Raw genomic sequence first — 19,737 nt, 5'->3', positions numbered from 1 at the left:
GAGCTGCACCCTGTTCCACTTGGAGCCCCAAGTGCAACCCAGCTCCTTCTGCTGCGTGAGCATGCCCACGTCGACTGTGTGATGCTGCACCCTGAGCCTGTGCACACAGAGCTTCAGAGCAAGTAGAACAAGACCCAGGTTAGCCCGTAGGCTAGGCTGGCCTGAGGGCACTAGGGCCTTCCCAGCCAGAGAAGCAGGAGAGGTTCAAATCCCCATCTCCCCCCAGTTGGCCCTAGTCTCCTATCTACCTCTGTGTGGTCCCAGTGGAATCTGTGGCCTTTTCTTTCCTTTCTAAAAAGGGAGGGGCAACCAGTAGCATGGTAGTTAAGGTGAGTGGATTCCACACGGCTGACTGCACAGTTCAAGTCCTAGACCCAGCAACTTGAAATATGCTAGGTGCATGTGCATGCGTGCCCAGAATCCCCAAAGGAGGGAGAAATGGAGAAGAGATTATAGAGTGACAATCATCCATGGGGAATGCTTTCTCACTTTCCCTTTCTCCCTCTCTCTGGTGAGTGCACACGCCCTCTGGCAAATTAAAAGGAGAAAGAAAGGAAGGAGAGTGGAGAAAGAAAGGAAAAGAGGGATCTTTATTAGACAGGATCCCTGGCCTTTCCCTCCAGCTGCTGCCTGACAGCTTCTGCAATGCCCTCACCTGCTCACGGGAGCAGGGCAGCTGACCTCAGGGGTGCTCTGAGGATTACTCTAGAGAACATCTGTGCGGCGAGGAGTGCCCAGCTGGTTTCTGGCACATTGCAGGTGCTCGTCAAAGGGGCTCGTTTCCTCCCTTCTGAAAGAAAAGTATTGACTTGGAAGAGAAACGTTCATTTGAGCTATAGAATATACCACTGAAAATGTCCAGATCCTGGCATAATGCCTGGCCCACAGTGTGGGAGCGAAGTAAGGAGATGGCAGAAGGAAAGAAAGATGGCTGGAAGGGGGAGGATAGAGGGAACAAGATGTTTCCCTAGACCAAGGAGTGGCCCAGGCAGTGCCAGGGACCAGGTAGAATGACAAAGGACAGCATGGTGCCGCCGTCAACCAACACTTTCTACGGGGGATCCTGGGCCCTGACTGCTGCCTCATCAGTCAAGGAGGGACCACATAAATCACCTCACCACCCCTGTGGCCAGCTACCACCCTCCTGCCCTCTCTTGGTCACGAGCCAGGCTTTACTGTTAACTTCCTGTGCCTCTAGAGGCAGGCCTCCAAGGTGAGGAGATAGAGGTGGTCAAAGGTTACTGCGCTCAGCAGGCACACACCCAGAGGAAACTCCCGATGCTGCGTTCCCTCCTAGTGCACTTTGTGCAGAAGCGAGTTTCTCATACTCTGGCCTTTGCCGTGTCTCACACAGTGCCTGCACTAGTTCGCTACTGCACTGCTAACAGAAATACCTGAGATGGAGTGATTGATAAGAATAGAGGTTTATCTGACTCATGATTCTAGTAACTGGAACATTTAAAGGTTGGCAGCAGGCTGGCCTGTTTCACAACACAGATGACAAAAGCAGAGGAGACAGCGGCCACATGCAGACAGAGCGAGCGAGCTGTGGGCAGCTGTTTTGTAACAACCTGTTCTCGTGAGAACTAACCCCTCCTCACGAGGGTCAGCACTCACTCACTCACTCTCTCATGCAAGACAGCAATAATCCATTCATGAGGTCAGTGTCTCCATGATCCAGTCACCCACAAAGACCAAGTTTCAAAATATGAACCTTCAGGGAACAAAACATTATCTAAACCTTAACAGTCCTGGATTCAAGGAAGGCAAAAGAGCCCCAGCTAGCCTTCACCTAAGTCCCAGAAAGCCAATGGCCTCTACAGAAAGCACAGGGCTATGAAAGGAGTTGATAAGTTCCCTGCCACACCCAACCTAGATGTCTCTGTCCACCAGCCTGCTTGGGCCAGGTGCTCATAGCTGTTTTTGTTTTTGTTTTTGTTTTGTTTTGTTTTCCATCGGCTCTTTGTTCTTCTACTGAACACTCAAAATTTGCTTTTTCAAACCCACCTTGCAAAATAACCACTCACTCCCCAAAACTTGAAGTCAATATAATACAATAAACCCTAAACAGGGAGTAGAGCCCAGCACTCTCCTGTTTTGTTTTGTTTTTTAAGAGAAGTTTCACAAGAACATTTCATTTATTAAAATAATTTCGATAAACTCTTCTAAAACAATAAAATTCATTTTCCTTGTGTAGACAGCATTTCAAGTGGAATGACTTTTATTTCAAGGCACCATAAAATAATAGTCTCTCTAAGAACACCTTTCCCTCCATGTGTGAAAATCCTTAAAAAAAAAAAAAAAATCCCGCATGGTGATCTTGGCCATCAGGAGTCTGGAAAAACCAACTTTGGTGAATGCGACTGTGTGCAGTGAGACTCATGTTACAGAGCCTGATGTCGCCATGGTAACTGACAACCTTGGACTGGATCCTACTGCCGATGTCCCAAAAGGCCAGAGACACTTGTAACTAAAAAGAGCCAGTGGGGTGGGGCAACACCCCCAAAACCAAAATTCCATGTAAAGTCGGCAGTGTTGGCCTCTCCCCACCCCTGCCCTTCCTCCTCACTTCTTCTCCTCCTCCTCACTCAGTTTGCTATTTTCCTGGTGCACAGATGTCAGCTTGCTCTGCAGGAGGGCCGCCAGTTTCTTGGATGTCTTTTTGAGAAACGTGCTGCCCGGATGGGCATTGTTCACGTGCAGGTACAGGTCCTCCTGGGTGGGGCCCGTGTAGCCACAGTCCTCGCACACGTAGAGCTTATCTCGGCGCTGCTTGTAGGCGTACTGCTGCTGCACCCCGTGGATCTTCTTCAGGTGGGACTCCAAGGAGCAGCGCTGTGTGAAGGCTTTGTTACAGACGTCACATTTGTAGGGACGAATGCCTGCAAGGACAAGGGACAGACCCATCATTGGCTGGTCACAGCCAAGCCAGAATCTCCTAACTATGAAGCCATTAAAAAGCACCATGACCAGAGCTGGCCCCACACTGTAGCAGATACATTCTTGTGCTCCAGGAGCTGTATTCCACATGGCCAATGGCAGTTTGAATCCCGGCCTTGTGGCATGAAAAAAATGCGAGGAGTGAGTGTGTGTGTGTATCTGTGTGTACCCACATCTTGAAGGAATGGAGAAACGGAGGAAAAAGGATTATGGCATGACCGTGTCCCATTGAAAGGTGCTTGTCTCTCTTTGATGAGTGCACCTTCTGGCAATAAGAAAGAAAGAAAGAAAGAAAGCTGATGAGTGCACCTTCTGGCAATTAAAAGAAAGAAAGAAATTACCATGACCAAGAATTCACAGTAACATGAGGAAAATTATTAAAACAAGAGATCAAGAGATGAAATCGGCTACACGGGATCATAACATCTGTATGAGCAAACCTAACACAAATGGATGCCAACATGGGAAACAAACGAACACCTGCCTTGGGAGGAGGGTTTTTATTCTTTTCACTTGTATGCCTTCATGTTTTCATTTTATAACAAGTAACTTGCGGTGGATAACCTGATAACCTGAGGAGACGGTGTAGAACACATTCTGTCCCGTGGGTAGCTTATTAAAATCATAACTCATTTATTCTAAGACTAATTCAGTGGGACTGGGGTAGGGAATGGGAATTTATACTTTTTATTATTATTATTATTATTTTTGCTTTATTTATTTCTTCCATGAGTAAGAGAGAGAGGTGGGCAACTCCAAAGGGGTGCTCATGCCATGGTCTCCCCCAAGCCTCAGCCAGCACATAAGCACATGGGGCTCACGGAGAGGTCGCTAGGACACCAACCAAGAACCTTCCCATGTGGGTCAGCCTTGCGGTATCACATTTTACCATTCTACCACAATCTGGCCCAGGAATCTGCATTTTTAACAAAAGCCCCTGGATATTTTCCGTTTTTTTTTTTTCCCTTGTGCTTGTTTGTTAAGTTTTACTTATTTTATTCAGGAGAAACAGCATGTGAAAGTTAGACCTTGAACAAGGCCTTAATCACACCACAGTCCTCTTTCCCCAGTGTTCCAGCTTGTCAGGATCTTAGGGACATGCATTTGTGCCCAGTGTGTTTTCAAGGTGACCCAGGAATCTAAAGCTGTGATTGTCCATGTGACTTCCAGTACCGCAGTTCAGTTCACCACCAACTACACCAACAGGCTAGGCCTACTCCCATGTTCGAATTGGCTTTTGGGAATGGATTAGTTCATTATTGTGTGGCTAAAGAGAAATACCTGAGACCGGGTGATTTATAATGAATAGAGGCTGATCTGACTCATGATTCTGATCACTGGGAAGTCCAAAGTTGTGGGGCTGGCACTGGCTGGCTTCTAGTGCTATGTTGCAAAATGGCTGACAGAAGCAGAGAAGAGTCAGGCACTTGCAAAGAGAGAGGGAATAGAATTCCCACTTCCTCTGTTTGTCCCTCCCACACCCCGCACCTCCAGCTAAATGGATGGTGCCCTGACATTAGGTTTTTGTTTTTCCTTTTGCTAGAGAGCACATACACTCAAGGAGAGGGAGAGAGACAAAGAGAAAAAGACAGAATGAAAGTAAGAAATCACTCCCCAGGGGATATGACCACACCACTATCCCTTCTTCTCCTCCATTCTCCTCTTGGAATTTTTGGCATGCACATACTTGCACCTGGTGTGTTTTTCTTTAAAGGTTTTTGCCATAGAACACATGTGCTCTCACTAGAGAGAGACACACACAGAGATAGGGAGAAGGAAAGTGAAAAATCACTTCCCAGTGGAGATGGCCATGCTGCAATCCCTTCTCCATTTTCCTCCTGGGATCTTGGGCATGCATACACATGTACCTGGTGTGATTTTTAAGCCATCAGGTCTGGGACTAGAACCATCATCAATCATGTGGGAGTCCAGTGATGCAACCACTATGCCATCTACTGACCCCGTGCCTAGTGTGTTTTTCAAGCCACCAGGTCCAGAACTTGAACTGCATTGCTGGCCATGTGGGATTCAGCTGCTCCAACCACCATGCAACCCTGACCCATCATTAGGTCTTAAAGGTCTCACCACCTACTGAAGTCACCGTACTGGGGACCAAACTTCCAGAGCACAAATCGTTGGGGGACAAGTCATTATCTAAATCATAGCAAGAAGCTACTGATTAGGGTCCCAAGAAGCTACTGATTAGGGTCCCAAGATTCTGGTTTTGCCTGAGGCCAGGTGAGTTAATGACAAGGCAGAGGACTCAGGCCACACCCAGGTCAGTGCCATCCACCTGCTAAGGCCACCCCTTGTGATGGCAGTTTGACAGGAGCCTCACAATCAAAAGAGAGACTGAGATTGGTTCATGACGAAAGCAAACACACTAAGCGTAAATCTCATGTGAGAGTATGAGGACACTGCAACAGAGTGTATCCGCCAATCTCACTGAGCGTTTTCTGTGGGCAGAGTACTGCACTAAACATCACAGGGGGAAGAAGCATGACTAAGAAATAACCACGTGAGCTGACTTTGGTTCTACAGGAGCAGACTATGGTTGAAAAGGAGGCACAGGGACCAGCAGTTAGCGTAATGGCTATGTCGCTGGACTCCCACATTTTCAGGTTTTTTTTTTCCCTTGTGCTTGTTTGTTAAGTTTTACTTATTTTATTCAGGAGAAACAGCATGTGAAAGTTAGACCTTGAACAAGGCCTTAATCACACCACAGTCCTCTTTCCCCAGTGTTCCAGCTTGTCAGGATCTTGGGGACATGCATTTGTGCCCAGTGTGTTTTCAAGGTGACCCAGGAATCTAAAGCTGTGATTGTCCATGTGACTTCCAGTACTGCAGTTCAGTTCACCACCAACTACACCAACAGGCTAGGCCTACTCCCATGTTCGAATTGGCTTTTGGGAATGGATTAGTTCATTATTGTGTGGCTAAAGAGAAATACCTGAGACCGGGTGATTTATAATGAATAGAGGCTGATCTGACTCATGATTCTGATCACTGGGAAGTCCAAAGTTGTGGGGCTGGCACTGGCTGGCTTCTAGTGCTATGTTGCAAAATGGCTGACAGAAGCAGAGAAGAGTCAGGCACTTGCAAAGAGAGAGGGAATAGAATTCCCACTTACTCTGTTTGTCCCTCCCACACCCCGCACCTCCAGCTAAATGGATGGTGCCCTGACATTAGGTTTTTGTTTTTCCTTTTGCTAGAGGGCACATACACTCAAGGAGAGGGAGAGAGACAAAGAGAAAAAGACAGAATGAAAGTAAGAAATCACTCCCCAGGGGATATGACCACACCACTATCCCTTCTTCTCCTCCATTCTCCTCTTGGAATTTTTGGCATGCACATACTTGCACCTGGTGTGTTTTTCTTTAAAGGTTTTTGCCATAGAACACATGTGCTCTCACTAGAGAGAGACACACACAGAGATAGGGAGAAGGAAAGTGAAAAATCACTTCCCAGTGGAGATGGCCATGCTGCAATCCCTTCTCCATTTTCCTCCTGGGATCTTGGGCATGCATACACATGTACCTGGTGTGATTTTTAAGCCATCAGGTCTGGGACTAGAACCATCATCAATCATGTGGGAGTCCAGTGATGCAATCACTATGCCATCTACTGACCCCGTGCCTAGTGTGTTTTTCAAGCCACCAGGTCCAGAACTTGAACTGCATTGCTGGCCATGTGGGATTCAGCTGCTCCAACCACCATGCAACCCTGACCCATCATTAGGTCTTAAAGGTCTCACCACCTACTGAAGTCACCGTACTGGGGACCAAACTTCCAGAGCACAAATCATTGGGGGACAAGTCATTATCTAAATCATAGCAAGAAGCTACTGATTAGGGTCCCAAGATTCTGGTTTTGCCTGAGGCCAGGTGAGTTAATGACAAGGTAGAGGACTCAGGCCACACCCAGGTCAGTGCCATCCACCTGCTAAGGCCACCCCTTGTGATGGCAGTTTGACAGGAGCCTCACAATCAAAAGAGAGACTGAGATTGGTTCATGACGAAAGCAAACACACTAAGCGTAAATCTCATGTGAGAGTATGAGGACACTGCAACAGAGTGTATCCGCCAATCTCACTGAGCGTTTTCTGTGGGCAGAGTACTGCACTAAACATCACAGGGGGAAGAAGCATGACTAAGAAATAACCACGTGAGCTGACTTTGGTTCTACAGGAGCAGACTATGGTTGAAAAGGAGGCACAGGGACCAGCAGTTAGCGTAATGGCTATGTCGCTGGACTCCCACACAGTGGACCGCGGTTCGCATCCCGGACCCAGTGGCTTAAAACTCACGCCAGGCACGTGTGCGTGCATGCCCAAGATCCCAAGATGAGAATGGAGGAGAAAGGACTACGGCGTGACCATCCCGCCTGGGGGGTGATTTCTTGCCTTCTGTCTCTCTGTCTCTCTCTGTCTGGCGAGTGCACGCGCCCTATAGTGAAAACTTCTCAAAAAAAAAAAAAAGAAAGAAAGAAAAAGAAAGAAAGAAAGAAAGAAAGAAAGAAAGAAAGAAAGAAAGAAAGAAAGAAAGAAAGAAAGAAAGAAAGAAAGAAAAGAAGAGGAGGCACAGGTCACATAAGCATTAAAAGCCCGAGAAGGGGTCAATATTGTGCTGGAGGTACGTGGGGCAGAGAGAGGACACTGCCATGGCTGTCAGACCATCTTATAGCCTAGTGTCAGGAGGGCTGCCACCCAGAGGAGTCCCCAAAGCCTGGTATAGATTCCTAGGCCTACATTGGAGAACCAGGGCACCTGCTTTAAGATTGGGCTAGGAAGCAACAGTTCTATTTTTTACATTAATAATAATAATTAATGGGCCAATCAGTGGTGGTTAAGGTAGCTGGATCCCACAGGGCCAACTGTGTGGTTTGAGTCCCAAATAAGGTGACCTGGAAGGCAACCTGCCCCCTGGGAGAGGCTAGTCATACCCCGACTAAGTCTGGGGTACACAGAGTTAGGGTTGTGTCCCCTCCCCTCTTCACTCAACACACATCCTCTGAGCATCTTCTAAGGGCAGAACACCCACCAAGACCCGGGTAGAAAAGGCCAGAGGTTCCAGAGCCCTACATTATTGACAATGGAGCATGGTGACACTTCTGGGTGGGATTTTTACCTAGAGGAGATGGGATTTGATCCTTGCTTGGGTGAGTCACAGACACAGACGGAAAGCAGACAGCAGGCCCTGCAAGCCTACTTATGTCATTTCTGGCTTTTGCAAACCAGCCCCTACCCCAGAATTCCTGCTCTCCGTCCCTCTGTATAAATGCTGCCGTTCACTCCTCACTCACCAGTTCAGGCAGACCTGGTCGTGAGGCAGCCCCTTGGTAAGTCCTTCTGGGTCCTCCTCCTTGAGGTGGCCAGAAAGGAGCCCTGGACAAAGAGTGACCGGTGTCAAAAACTCCCCAACACTGGGGACCCACCTGGATTAGTGCCCTAGAGCAAAGGCCAATCCCATTGTTTCTAAAGTAGGATATGGAAACTGAAAAGCACCAGATATCATGAACTTCCTGACACCTACACGGGTCCCAGAGTCCAAGGCCACCGGACAGCCAGGCACTGCCGACCTGCCACTCATTAACTGAGCCCATGATCAGATTACTGAACCCCTCTAAGGCTCAGTTTCTTAAACTGTAAAATGAAGTAATATTCACACTCCCTTACATGGCCGCTCTGAGGATTTACTAAGAGACCCCACATGCAAAGGACCAATAAACACTGAGCTCTCAGTGACGTACAACGTCAAGCACACACGGTCCAGCTTAACGTAACGCACACATGCCCTTACTCCAAGCTGGTTGGCAGGTACGTGAGTATGTCATCTTTGTCTTTAAACTATACCCTTTCTGTATTCGCATGCACTTTTGTATGTATTCTTTGTTTTGCAACAAAAAAAAAAAAAAAAAGGAAAAAAAAAATTTTAAAGAGATTTTTGCTATAGGGCTCATGCACTCACCAGACAGACAGAGAGAGACAGAGAGAGAAATCACCCCCCAAAGGGGACGGTCACAATGCAATCCCTTCTCTTCAAATCTCCTCTCAGGATTTTAGGCACACATACACATGTCCCTGGTTGGAGTTTCAAGCTGCTGGGTCCAGGACTCGAACTGCAGTTGACCCTGTGGGAGTCCAGTGATGTAACCACTTTGCCATCTGGTGGTCCCCAAAAGGATGATTTTTAAATACGTGGTCATGAGGTGGCTGACGGAGAGACTTCCTTCCTTTTGAACTTTGTACCCTTAGGTCTGAATTACCTGATCTAAAAAATACCGTTGGTAAATTATCAAAAAGGGTCTTTTCAAATTTTGTACTCCTAACAGCAAACCATGCTTCCTATTACATATCCCCAAAGAAAATTCTTCATTATGAGAACTTTCTGTTTGCTGTTCTTGCTGTATTTCAATAACTCTCTTAATGAGCTTTATTTATCCAAACGGAACTTCAGCGAGAAGTATTTTACAGGCCTCCTATAGGAGTGGACATTTAGGACAACCTCCTTTGAAGGCAATTTGGCAATGCCCATAAAAGCATAATGCATCTACTCTTTGGCCTAACGATTCTATTTCAGAGAAATGATCCTACAGAAAGACGCACACAGGTAGGCAAAGGATATGCAAGAATACTCATGGTAGTTTTGCCTGAAGTCAAGAAACAAAAAAGAGGGAAAGAAATGAAACTAGCAAATGGAAACCAGTGTCATGCACAGGGAGATGGGGAAGGGATGGAACCTCCATACTGGATATTTTGTGACAATTTTATATTAAGAAATGCTCTGACAATTATTAAAAAGTGAGGTGTGTCTGTCTGCAGATAGAAAACAAGCTTCAACAAATATATATTTTATACACACACACACACATAATATCAAAAAGTTTGTGAGAAATGGAATTAAAGTATGAGTGTATTTTGGTGCACAACAGTTTTAAATCCATGGGTAGATTTTTCCTAATGAGCATTTTCCATGGACATCGTAAAGCTCTCTCACAGTACATGAAGAAAGTAATGTGCATTAAAATCTGCTGGAAAAAAAAATTAAATGATAGTTCATTTTCAGGAGTGGGGCTGAAGCTTGGTGTGAAAAGGGAGGCTGACTTTTCCCCCCCCTCATCTTCCCCCATGTGAATATGTTAGCTTTTGTAGGTTAAATTTTTTTTTTTTAACATTAAAATAAAAAACATTGAGGAGGGACAGTTTGATAACAGGACAAAGCAAGTGCACAGGATAGCATTTTTTTTGGGGTAAAGTTTACTTTATTCTTTTTCCTCCATCTGCCCCACTCCAAATTTCTCCCAATAGGCATTTCTCCCAATCCAGAAAATCCTCCCCTTTAGGCTTCAAACAAAGACACCATTGTTTTGTCTTTTTTTTAATCAAGATGGGATTTGTTTGCCTTCCCATCCCTCACAATGCAGCCCCTGATGGCAGATAAGGCAGGAAGGCCTCCCAGTGGGCGGGGCCAACACCCGGCTTGGCCAACGCCCTCCCTCCCCACCTCCCCACCTCCCTCACCTCCACCTGAACTCTCAGCGTCTCTGAACTCAGAGAGCTTCCACAGGAAACGCCTGTGCCTTAAACCGGACCCTTTCTTCTAGCCTGCGCCCTAAAGTTATAACCAACGTGGGTTTACTTCCCCTGCCCCCAAGACCACCAGGAACCTCACAGATGTGTGTGCCCTTTTCAGTTGTATGGCTTCTCTTTTCTTCTCTGTAGCTTTTTTTATATTGTTAGAATTGGCCTTGACAAGAGGGCTGGCAAGTGGTGTGGTGGTTAAAGGTGCTAGATTCTCACGGTTCGAGTCTCCGACCTGGAGACTTGCTTTCTTGCTTTCTCACTTTCCCTTTATATCTCTCTCTCTGTCTCTGGTCAAATTAAATAATAATAATAACAAGTGGAATTAAATAAATAATTCTTTTAAAGTAGAAAGAATTGGCCTTGACAGAATAAGCATTCATTTTACAAATGAGAAAAATAAAATATCAGGAACCAGCAGTTGGTGTAATGGCTATGTCACTGGACTCCCACGTTTGAGTCCCGGACCTGGTGGCTTAAACTCACGCTGGGTGCGTGTGCATTCGTGCCCAAGATCCCACAAGGAGAATGGAGGAGAAGGGATTACAACATGACCATCCCCTCTGGGGGATGAATTCTTGCTTTCTGTCTCTCTGTCTCTTTGTCTTTCTGGCAAGCGCATGTGCCGTATAGCAAAAACCTCTCAAAAAAAATAAAGAAAGAAAAATAAAATACTTCCAAATAAAATGAAATACTAGAAAGGAGAGCCCAGAGCGGAGTAATCATATTGTCCACCTCACTATCTATGCCCCTATAGCTCTAATTCTCCCACAAAGGGTCCTGGGATTCCAGATAGGTCTTCAAATTGGTCATAGCTTGGTCTAACTAGACTATAAACAAATATACCCCTCACAGAACCCTCTGCTATATTGTATTAAGTGCTGATAATTTTTGTTTCTGGCCTAAATACAAAGACAGGACCAAATTCCCACTAAATTCTGTTCCTTTTTTTTTTAATTTCCTACCTTCCTTTCTCCCTCACTATCTTCCTTCCTTCCCTGCTTCCCCTGAAAAAAAAAAGGGACAGAAACCCTTGAAGGCTCTCCCCACACTGCAATCCCTCTTGCCAACCTTCCAGCTAGCCAGGATCCCAGCTGCACCCAGTGTGCTCAGGTCGACCCAAGATCCGAACCCTGGGCTTTCCCATGGCTCCAGCACCATCCGGGGGGCACCCTACCACCTGTGCCACTGCAGCTGGGCACCCCTGAACTCTAGTGAGGTCTTTTAGATTCAGGAAGTTGGTTCACACCAACTAAGACAATATCTGAGAACCCTGACTTCGTGCTCTTTGTACTGATTGTCCCTTTCGTGAGACTGGACCCATGGCAGGGCTGGCCTGCTCCTGCGGCTCACAGGATTCTTCTTTCTGTTTCTACCGGACTGTGTCAGTAAGCCCCTCACTCCTCTTTCTGGCCCATTATTACTTAGAGGTATTTTCTCTGTTGGAAAATAAGTCAGGGCAGGATGAGCAGGGCCAAGACATTTCCATTATTCTATTTGTTAATCACTTTGTGAGTTAAAATTATGATTACAATTTTTTCAAGCGGGGACCTGCAGATGGCATAATGGTTATGTCACTGGACTCCCATGTAGTCGACTGCGGTTTGAGGGTCAGATGTGGTGGCTTAAAGCACACCAGGCATGTGTGCATGTGTGCCAATATCCCAAGAGGAGAATGGAGAAGAAGGGATCGCGGCGTGACCATCTCCTCTGGTGGGTGATTTCTCATTTTCTGTCTCTCTGTCTCTGTCTTTCCAGTGAGTACCTGCGCCCTATACTAAAAATCTCTCTTAAAAAAACGGGTTTTTTTTGAAGTGGTCATCTGGGGCCAGGTGGTAATGTGGTAGTTAAGGCAGTAGGATCCCACATAGCTTAACTCATGATCCAAGTCCCAGACCTGGCAGAAACATGCCAGTGTGCATGCATTCACGTCCAAAATCCCTAAAAGGAGGGAGAAGTGAAGGGATTGTGGCATAGCCATCCCTGTGTATGATGTTTTGTCACTTTCCCTGTGTCTCTTTCTGTCTCTTTCTAGTAAGCATACATACTCTTTAGAAAAATTTTTTAAAGTCATCTGTAGGAACCAGCAGGTGGCATGGTGGTTCAGTTGCTGGACTCCCACATGGCTATCCATGATTCAAGTTCTGGACCTGGAAGCTTGCTTTCTCAATTCCCTTCTCTTTCATCTGTCTCTCTCTGTTCAACTAAAATCATAATGATATGGTGAATAAAATGAAATAAAATCATTATTTTTAAAAAAGTGATCTGTAGATTTCAAGAATTTAGTCAGTGCTGTCCTGTAGAAATGAAAGAGCAGGCCACTTGATACTTTACAATTTTCTGGTAGCTCCATTAAAACAAGAGGAAAGATAAGTAAAATTAATTCTTTTTTTTTGGTTGTTGTTGTTTTTAGTTTTTGCCATAGGGGCATGTGTGCTCACCAGAGAGAAACAGTAGGAGGGAAAGTGAGAAATCACCCCCCTCCCAAGGGATGGCCACACTACAATCACTTTTCCTTCATTCTCCTCCTGGGATTTTGGGCACACATGCCCAGCATAATTTTCTAGCTGCCAGGTCCGGAACTCAAACCACAGTCAGCCATGTGGGAGTCCAGCACCTTAACCACCACACTATATGCTGGCTCCCAGGTGAAATTAATTTTAATGACTTTTTTTTTTTAAGAGACGTATTTGCTATAGGGCACATGCACTCGACAGAGAGAGACAGAGAGACAGAAAGCAAGAAATGACTCCCCATGAAGTGGCCACGCCGCAATCCCTTCTCCTTCATTCTCCTCTCAGGAGTTTGGGCATGCACACACATGCGTCCTGCGTGAGTTTTAAGCTGCTGTGTTCAAAACTCAAACCACAGTCAACTATGTGGGAGTCCAGCAATGCAATCATTACGCCATCTGCTGGTCCCAATCACATATTTTGTTTAACTTGATATATCCAAAATATTACCATTTTAATGTGAAAACTTTTTTTTAGATTTATTTATTTACTTATTTATTATTATTTTAACATGAATTTTGTCAGAGAAAAACAGAGAGTAAGACTGAGAAAGCAAGCCTCCAGGTTTGAGACTCGAACCGCTTGTCAGCCACGTGGGAATTCCAGTGCCTCAACCACCACACCAGCTGCTGGTCCCTAAATGTGAAATTCTTAATAAAAATTGAGACTTCTGGGGCTGACAGGTATTGTGATGGTTAAGGGTGCTGGACTCCCACATGGTCAACCGTGATTCGAGTCCCCAACCTGGCAGCTTGCTTTCTCACTTTCCCTTTCTCTCTCTTTCTCTGTCTCTCATTTGGTCACGTTAAAAATAAATAAATAACATAATTCTTTAAAAAGAAATTGAGATTTTTAACTTTTTTTTTGTATTAAATCTTTGAAATCCAGTGTCTATTTTACATTCACGGTCCTCCTGGGCCAGTCCCCTATTACAGAGGGTAAGGGAGAAAGATCTCACAAGGCTGATCTGTGGCCTGTGGTTAAGGCACCTGGATCCCACAGGGTCAGCTGTGCAGTTTTGAGTCCCAGACCCAGCAGCTTGGAAAAACACTCCAGGTGCACGTGCATGCATGCCCCAAACCCCCAAAGAAGGCAGAAACGGAGGAACAGGGATTGCGGCGTGCCCACATCCCACAGGGTGCCTTCTTACCACCCCTACTCTGGTGAGCATGTATGTGCACACTCTGGCAAATTGTAAGAAGAACAAAAAGAGTGAGCGAGAGGGAACCAGCAGTTAGCGTAATGGCTATGTCGCAGGACTCCCACGTAGTCGACCGCAGTTCGTGTCCCGGACCCGGTGGCTTAAAACTCACGCCGGGCGCGTGTGCGTGCGTGCCCAAGATCCCGAGAGGAGAATGGAGGAGAAGGGATTGCGGCATGACCATCCCCCCTGGGGGGTGATTTCTCGCTTTCTGTCTCTATGTCTCTCTCTGTCTGTCTGGTGAGCGCACGCGCCCTACAGTGAAAATCTCTCAAAAAAAAAAAAAAAAGAGTGAGCAAGAGAGAAACACACTTGGCATGTGTGCATGGATGCCTCAAATCCCAAAAGGATGGACATGAAGGGATTGTGGCCTGACCATGCCCCATTGGGGGTGCTTTCTCCCTCCCCCCCACCAAGCACACAAGCCCTCTAGCAATTTTAAAAGAAATAACAAAAAAGACCACATATCTCAATCTGAACCAGCCACACTTCAGGGGTTCAGGAGCCACATGTGGCCCGTGGCTGCTCAAGGCTTTCCACAGCAGGATGTCTCCTAAGCCTTCCGTCCTGGGACAAACTGCATAAAACCCTTTGGAAAGTGTCAAGTAGAAGGTATTTTTATTGGGGAAGATATTTTAAGTGACTTTCAGTGCTCTCAGAAGAGTCACTAGAAGTATCGGCTCTGAGGAGCAGGGGATGGAGAAGCGCCGAGCTACTCACCAGGGCTCTGGGGAGTATTGGGCACCCCCTCCCTTGCTCACTCCATGAAAACAGGACATCCTGGCACCACCGAACACACGTGCTCACAGGCTTTTCTGCAGCCTGCACTGTCCCCCGCTTCCGACTAGGCTCTTGGGTGGAAAAGGAGTATGAACCCTGCCGGAAATGCACAGCCAAGGGTAAAGTGCACGCCCCTTCCTCACCTGTGTGAGTGCGGACATGCCTCTTCAGGTCGAAGGTGTCATTGAAGCCCTTGCCGCAGAAGGTGCACAGGTGCCTCTTCACCTGGTTGTGGCACTTGAGGTGACGGTTGAGCATGCGTTGCAGGCGGAAGGCCTTGCCGCACAGGTCACAGCTGTGAACCACCGAGTCGCTGCACGTGCCTGTGGTGAACTGGGAACAGAGAGAGGCCATGAGGGTCCCAGTGCAGCCAGCAGGGGGCCTACTTGAGGGGCTTACCAACCTAGGCCTGGCCTGGCTATGGCTTCTGCCATCTTAAAACTCCAAGGAGGAGGGACCAGCAGTTAGCGTAATGGCTATATCACTGGACTCCCACGGAGTCGACTATGGAATGAGTCCTGGACCTGGTGGCTTAAACTCACGCCGGGGCGTGTGTGTGCATGCCCAAGATCCCGAGAGGAGAATGGAGGAGAAGGGACTGTGGTGTGGCCATCCCCCCTGGGGTGATTTCTTGCTTTCTGTTTCTCTGTCTCTGTCTTTCTGACAAGCACATGTGCCCTATAGCAAAACCTCTCCAAAACAAACAAAGAAACAAACAAAATGCCAAGCAGGGACCAGCCAAGGCGATACAGGTGGTAGGATGCCACTGCACAAGGCTGGAGCTCCATGGAAGGCCCAGGTTCAGTTCCAGGCCAACCTAAAACAGCCTAGGTGTGATCTCATGTGTCTGTGATCCTAGCAAACTGGGAGGGTTGGGCAGGTGGGTCATGGCATGCAAAGATTCTGTCAAAAATACCTGTCTTGGGGCAGATGGTGTAGTGGTTACATCATTGGACTCTCAAGTGCCTGACCGCGATTCAAGTCCTAAAATGGAGGCTTAAAAATCTCACTGGGCACATGTGCATGCATGCCCAAGATCCCAAGAAGAGAATGGAGAAGAAAAGATTGTGGAGTGGCCATCTCACCCCAGGGGATGACTTCTCACTTTTCCTCTCTTTATCTCTGTCTCTCTCTGGCGAGCACCAGCAACCTATGGCAAAAATGGAGAGTTTTTGCTATAAGGCACATGTGTTTGCCAGAGGGTCAGAGAGAGACAGAGATAAAGAGAGGAAAAGTGAGAAGTCATCCCCTGGGGTGAGATGGCCACAGTCCCTTCTCCTCCATTCTCCTCTTAGGATTTTGGGCACACACACACATGCGCCTGGCATGTTTTAGGCTGCCGGATTTGGGCCTTAAGCCACCGTCGGTTACATGGGAGTCCAATGATGTAACCATTACGCCATCTGCTGGTCCCTGGCAAAAACCTCTTAAAAAAATACCTATCTTGGGGGCCGGCAGATGGCATGGTGGTTAAGGGCACTGGATTCCCACATGGTTCAAGTCCCAGACTTGGTGGCTTGCTTTTTTTCCTCTCTCTCTCAATAACTTACTCGCTCTGTCCCTCTCTGGTCAAATGTAAATATAAATAAATAAATCATTCTTTAGAAAGAAAAAGAGAGGAGGGAGGGAAGGAGGAATAAATAGAAAGTCCAATGTTTTGGATTTGAAACACCTGCCAGGTTCTGCCAATGTTTTTTCCATTTACTCTCCTGGGATTTTTAAGTTTTTTTTTTTTGTTTGTTTGTTTTGTTTTGTTTGTTTGGTTAGTGGGCAAGTGCGCTTATCAGAGGTTCAAAGAGGAAGGGAGAGAGCAAGACAGAGAAATCATCACCCAGGGGAATGGCCACGGCACAATCCCTTCTCTTCCATTCTCCCCCTCAGGATTTTGGCCATGCATACACAATCGCCCAGTGTAATTTTCAAGCTACTGGGTCCAGGACTCAAACCACACAGTTGGCAATGTGAGATCTAGTTACCTTAACCTCCATGCCGCCCGCTGGCCCCCCTTCTCCCCTTCTTTCTCAGACCAGATCTCTGGGTTCTAGCTGAGCACACTGCCTTATAACAGGTAGGCCACACAACAAGTAGGCTGATGACCCAGAAAGCTCGGCAAAGAGGGAGGAATGGTTCCTCCTGGCTGGAGCTCCAATGGCTGCCATGAGGAGGAAGTACATGCTGAGAATGAGGAGCAGAAAGGAGTCTAGAACCTGACGAGTTTGGAGCCTGTTGTAGACAGTCCACAAAGAAGCCACAATCCATTCCTTCTCCCTGTATATGCATGCTGCTCCACCGTCAAGAGATGGAAGGCCAGCAGGTGGCGTGGTGGTTAAGGTGGCTGGATCACACATGGCCCACTGAACAGGCCGAGTCCTAGACCTGGCAGCCAGGCACTCAGATGGGTACATGCCCGAAACGAAGGAGAAGAGATTGCAGTGTGGCCATCCCCTCGTGGGGTGAATTTTCTCTCTCTCTCTCTTTCTCTCCACCTAACCCCCCTGGTGAGTACATGTGCCCTATAGCAAAAACTGAAAATTAAAAAAAAAAAAAAAAAAAAAAAGGGAGGAGGAGATAGAGAATATTTCTCTTCCCTTCAATCTGAGCTGGGCTTCTGACCACTTGGACCAGTGGAATGCAGCAAAAAGATGTGTCAGTTTCAGGGCTTCAGAGCTCTTGCTGATTCTACTTCCTTCTCCTAAGTCAGTTGCGATGTGAGAAGTCTAAAGCAACCATGATGTGAGGAAGCCCAAGCTAGTGTGTGGGGATCCAGAGGCCACATGGAGGACTACTGAGGGGCTAGACACGAACCTTATCTCATCATTGGACCTCTTAGCCCAACTCAGGGCTGCTACCAGCTGTGTACGTGACTTCAGCTAACGCTACCCAGAGTAGACTGCGTGCGTGGTCGAGCCCTACGAAATTATGAACGGATAAAATGGTCATTCTGGGACCCGCAGGTGCCATGGTGGTTAAGGAACTGAACTCTCACATAGTCAGTTGGTTCAAGTCCTGGATCTGGTGGCTTGAAAATCTTGCTGTGCATGTGTGTGCATACCCAAAATCATGAGAGGAGAATGGAGAAGAGACTGTGGTGTGGCCATTCCCCTGGGAGTGATTTTTTCACATTCCCGCCCTCTCTCAGTCTGGCAAGCACATGCACTATATGGCAAAAACTTTAAACAAACAAAACAACAACAACAGCAAAAGGTCATTCCGAGGGCTGCTCAGTCAGTACTCCACGGTTTCATTATCAGCAAAAACTACAGCCAAGGCCTAGGGACAGCTGCACCCTCATGTAATGCAGCACTGTTCACACCAGCCAAGACAGGGGAGCAACCAGAGCGTCTATCAGCGGATGAATGGATACAGAAAATGTGGTGTACATACACAACGTAACATGACTCAGCCCCGGAAAAGGAGAAAATCTGGGCAAGCGCCATGCTGCAGTGGTTGTACTGCTCAGATCTCACACCATGACCTCCGTTCAAATCTGCTGGCTCAGGGACCAGCAGATGGCGTAATGGTTACATCACTGGACTCCAATGTAGACTGCGGTTCAAGTCCCAGACCCGGTGGCTTAAACTCATGCTGGGTGCGTGTGCATGCTTGCCTAAAATCCCCAGGGGAGAATGGAGGAGAAGGGACTGTGGCATGGCCATCCTTCCCAAGGAAGGTGACTTCTTGCTTTTTCTCTGCCTCTCTCTGTCTCTCTGGCAAGTGCATGCATCCTATAGCGAAAGTCTCTCTTTAAAAAACAAATTGCTGGCTCAGTCAACTGTAGGCACATGCGTGAGTGCCCAGGATCTGACACAGCAGAGCGTGAAGGAATGGGACCGCGGTGTGGCTGGACCCTGTGGAAGGTACTCCTCTCCCTCGCTGGCTTTCTCTGTACTTATCTCTCATGCACATGCGTGTGCCCACACATACTCCGTTGTGAATAAAGAGGAGGTAAAGATTAAAATCCTGTCATTTGAGGCAAGGTGGGTGAGCCAAGCACAGAAAGAGGAAAATCACATGTTCTCACTCACATGTAGAAACGAAGAGTTGTTCTCATCGGGACAGAGAGTGTAACAGTGATTACTAGAGACTGGGAAGGGTAAAGGGAAGGAGGATAGAGAAGTTGGCTAGCAAATACAAAATGACAGCTAGATAACAGTAAGCTCTAGTGTTCTATGGCACAGCAGGGTAACTATAGTTAGAAATAAGTGATTACTGGGCCAGCCGGTGGCATGGTGGTTAAGGTGGCTGGATCCCACTTGGCTGACGCGCAGTTTGAGTCCCAGACTAGGCAGCTTGAAAAACACTCCTGCCCCATATGCATGCCCATAATCCCAAAAGGAAGGACAGATGGAGAAGAGATTATGGTATAACCATTCCCCACTGTGTGTGCTTTCTCATGCTCTCTCTCTAGCAAGTGATCTTTCCATCCAGTATATATATATATATATATTTAAACTAAATAAATAAGTGATCATATATTATAAAATAGAAAAGAGAATTCTGAATGTTCCCAGTGCCATGTAATGGTAAATGTTTGAGATGATGGTTATGCTAATTACCCTGATTTGATCATTACACTTGTATTCACAAACTGAAAAATCACACTCTACCTCACATGTGTGCACAATTACTATATGTCGGTTAAACACACACACACACAAACAAATCCCAGTCTCTAGACTTCCCACTTCTCTCAACCTCATTTGCTGACCCTCCATAAGAAAACA

The 19,737-nt window shown here is 46.9% G+C and overlaps 1 protein-coding gene across 1 annotated transcript; it reads right to left on the bottom strand.

The window, feature by feature from the left end:
* Nucleotides 1-2,204: 2,204 nt before the first annotated feature.
* OVOL2 (ovo like zinc finger 2) lies at nucleotides 2,205-15,342 on the bottom strand. The gene is made up of 2 exons (XM_027770015.1): nucleotides 15,157-15,342; nucleotides 2,205-2,882 (listed from the first exon to the last, which is right to left on the bottom strand). The coding sequence occupies exons 1-2, from the start codon at nucleotides 15,269-15,271 to the stop codon at nucleotides 2,566-2,568; spliced, it is 432 nt and encodes a 143-aa protein (XP_027625816.1). The 5' UTR covers nucleotides 15,272-15,342; the 3' UTR covers nucleotides 2,205-2,565.
* Nucleotides 15,343-19,737: the final 4,395 nt, after the last annotated feature.

The sequence above is a fragment of the Tupaia chinensis genome, unplaced genomic scaffold (assembly GCF_000334495.1).
Source record: "Tupaia chinensis unplaced genomic scaffold, TupChi_1.0 Scaffold000101_1, whole genome shotgun sequence".
Lineage (NCBI taxonomy): Eukaryota > Metazoa > Chordata > Mammalia > Scandentia > Tupaiidae > Tupaia > Tupaia belangeri.
The sequence above is the reverse complement of the archived record's forward strand: the minus strand, read 5'-3'. Positions and strand labels throughout refer to the sequence as shown.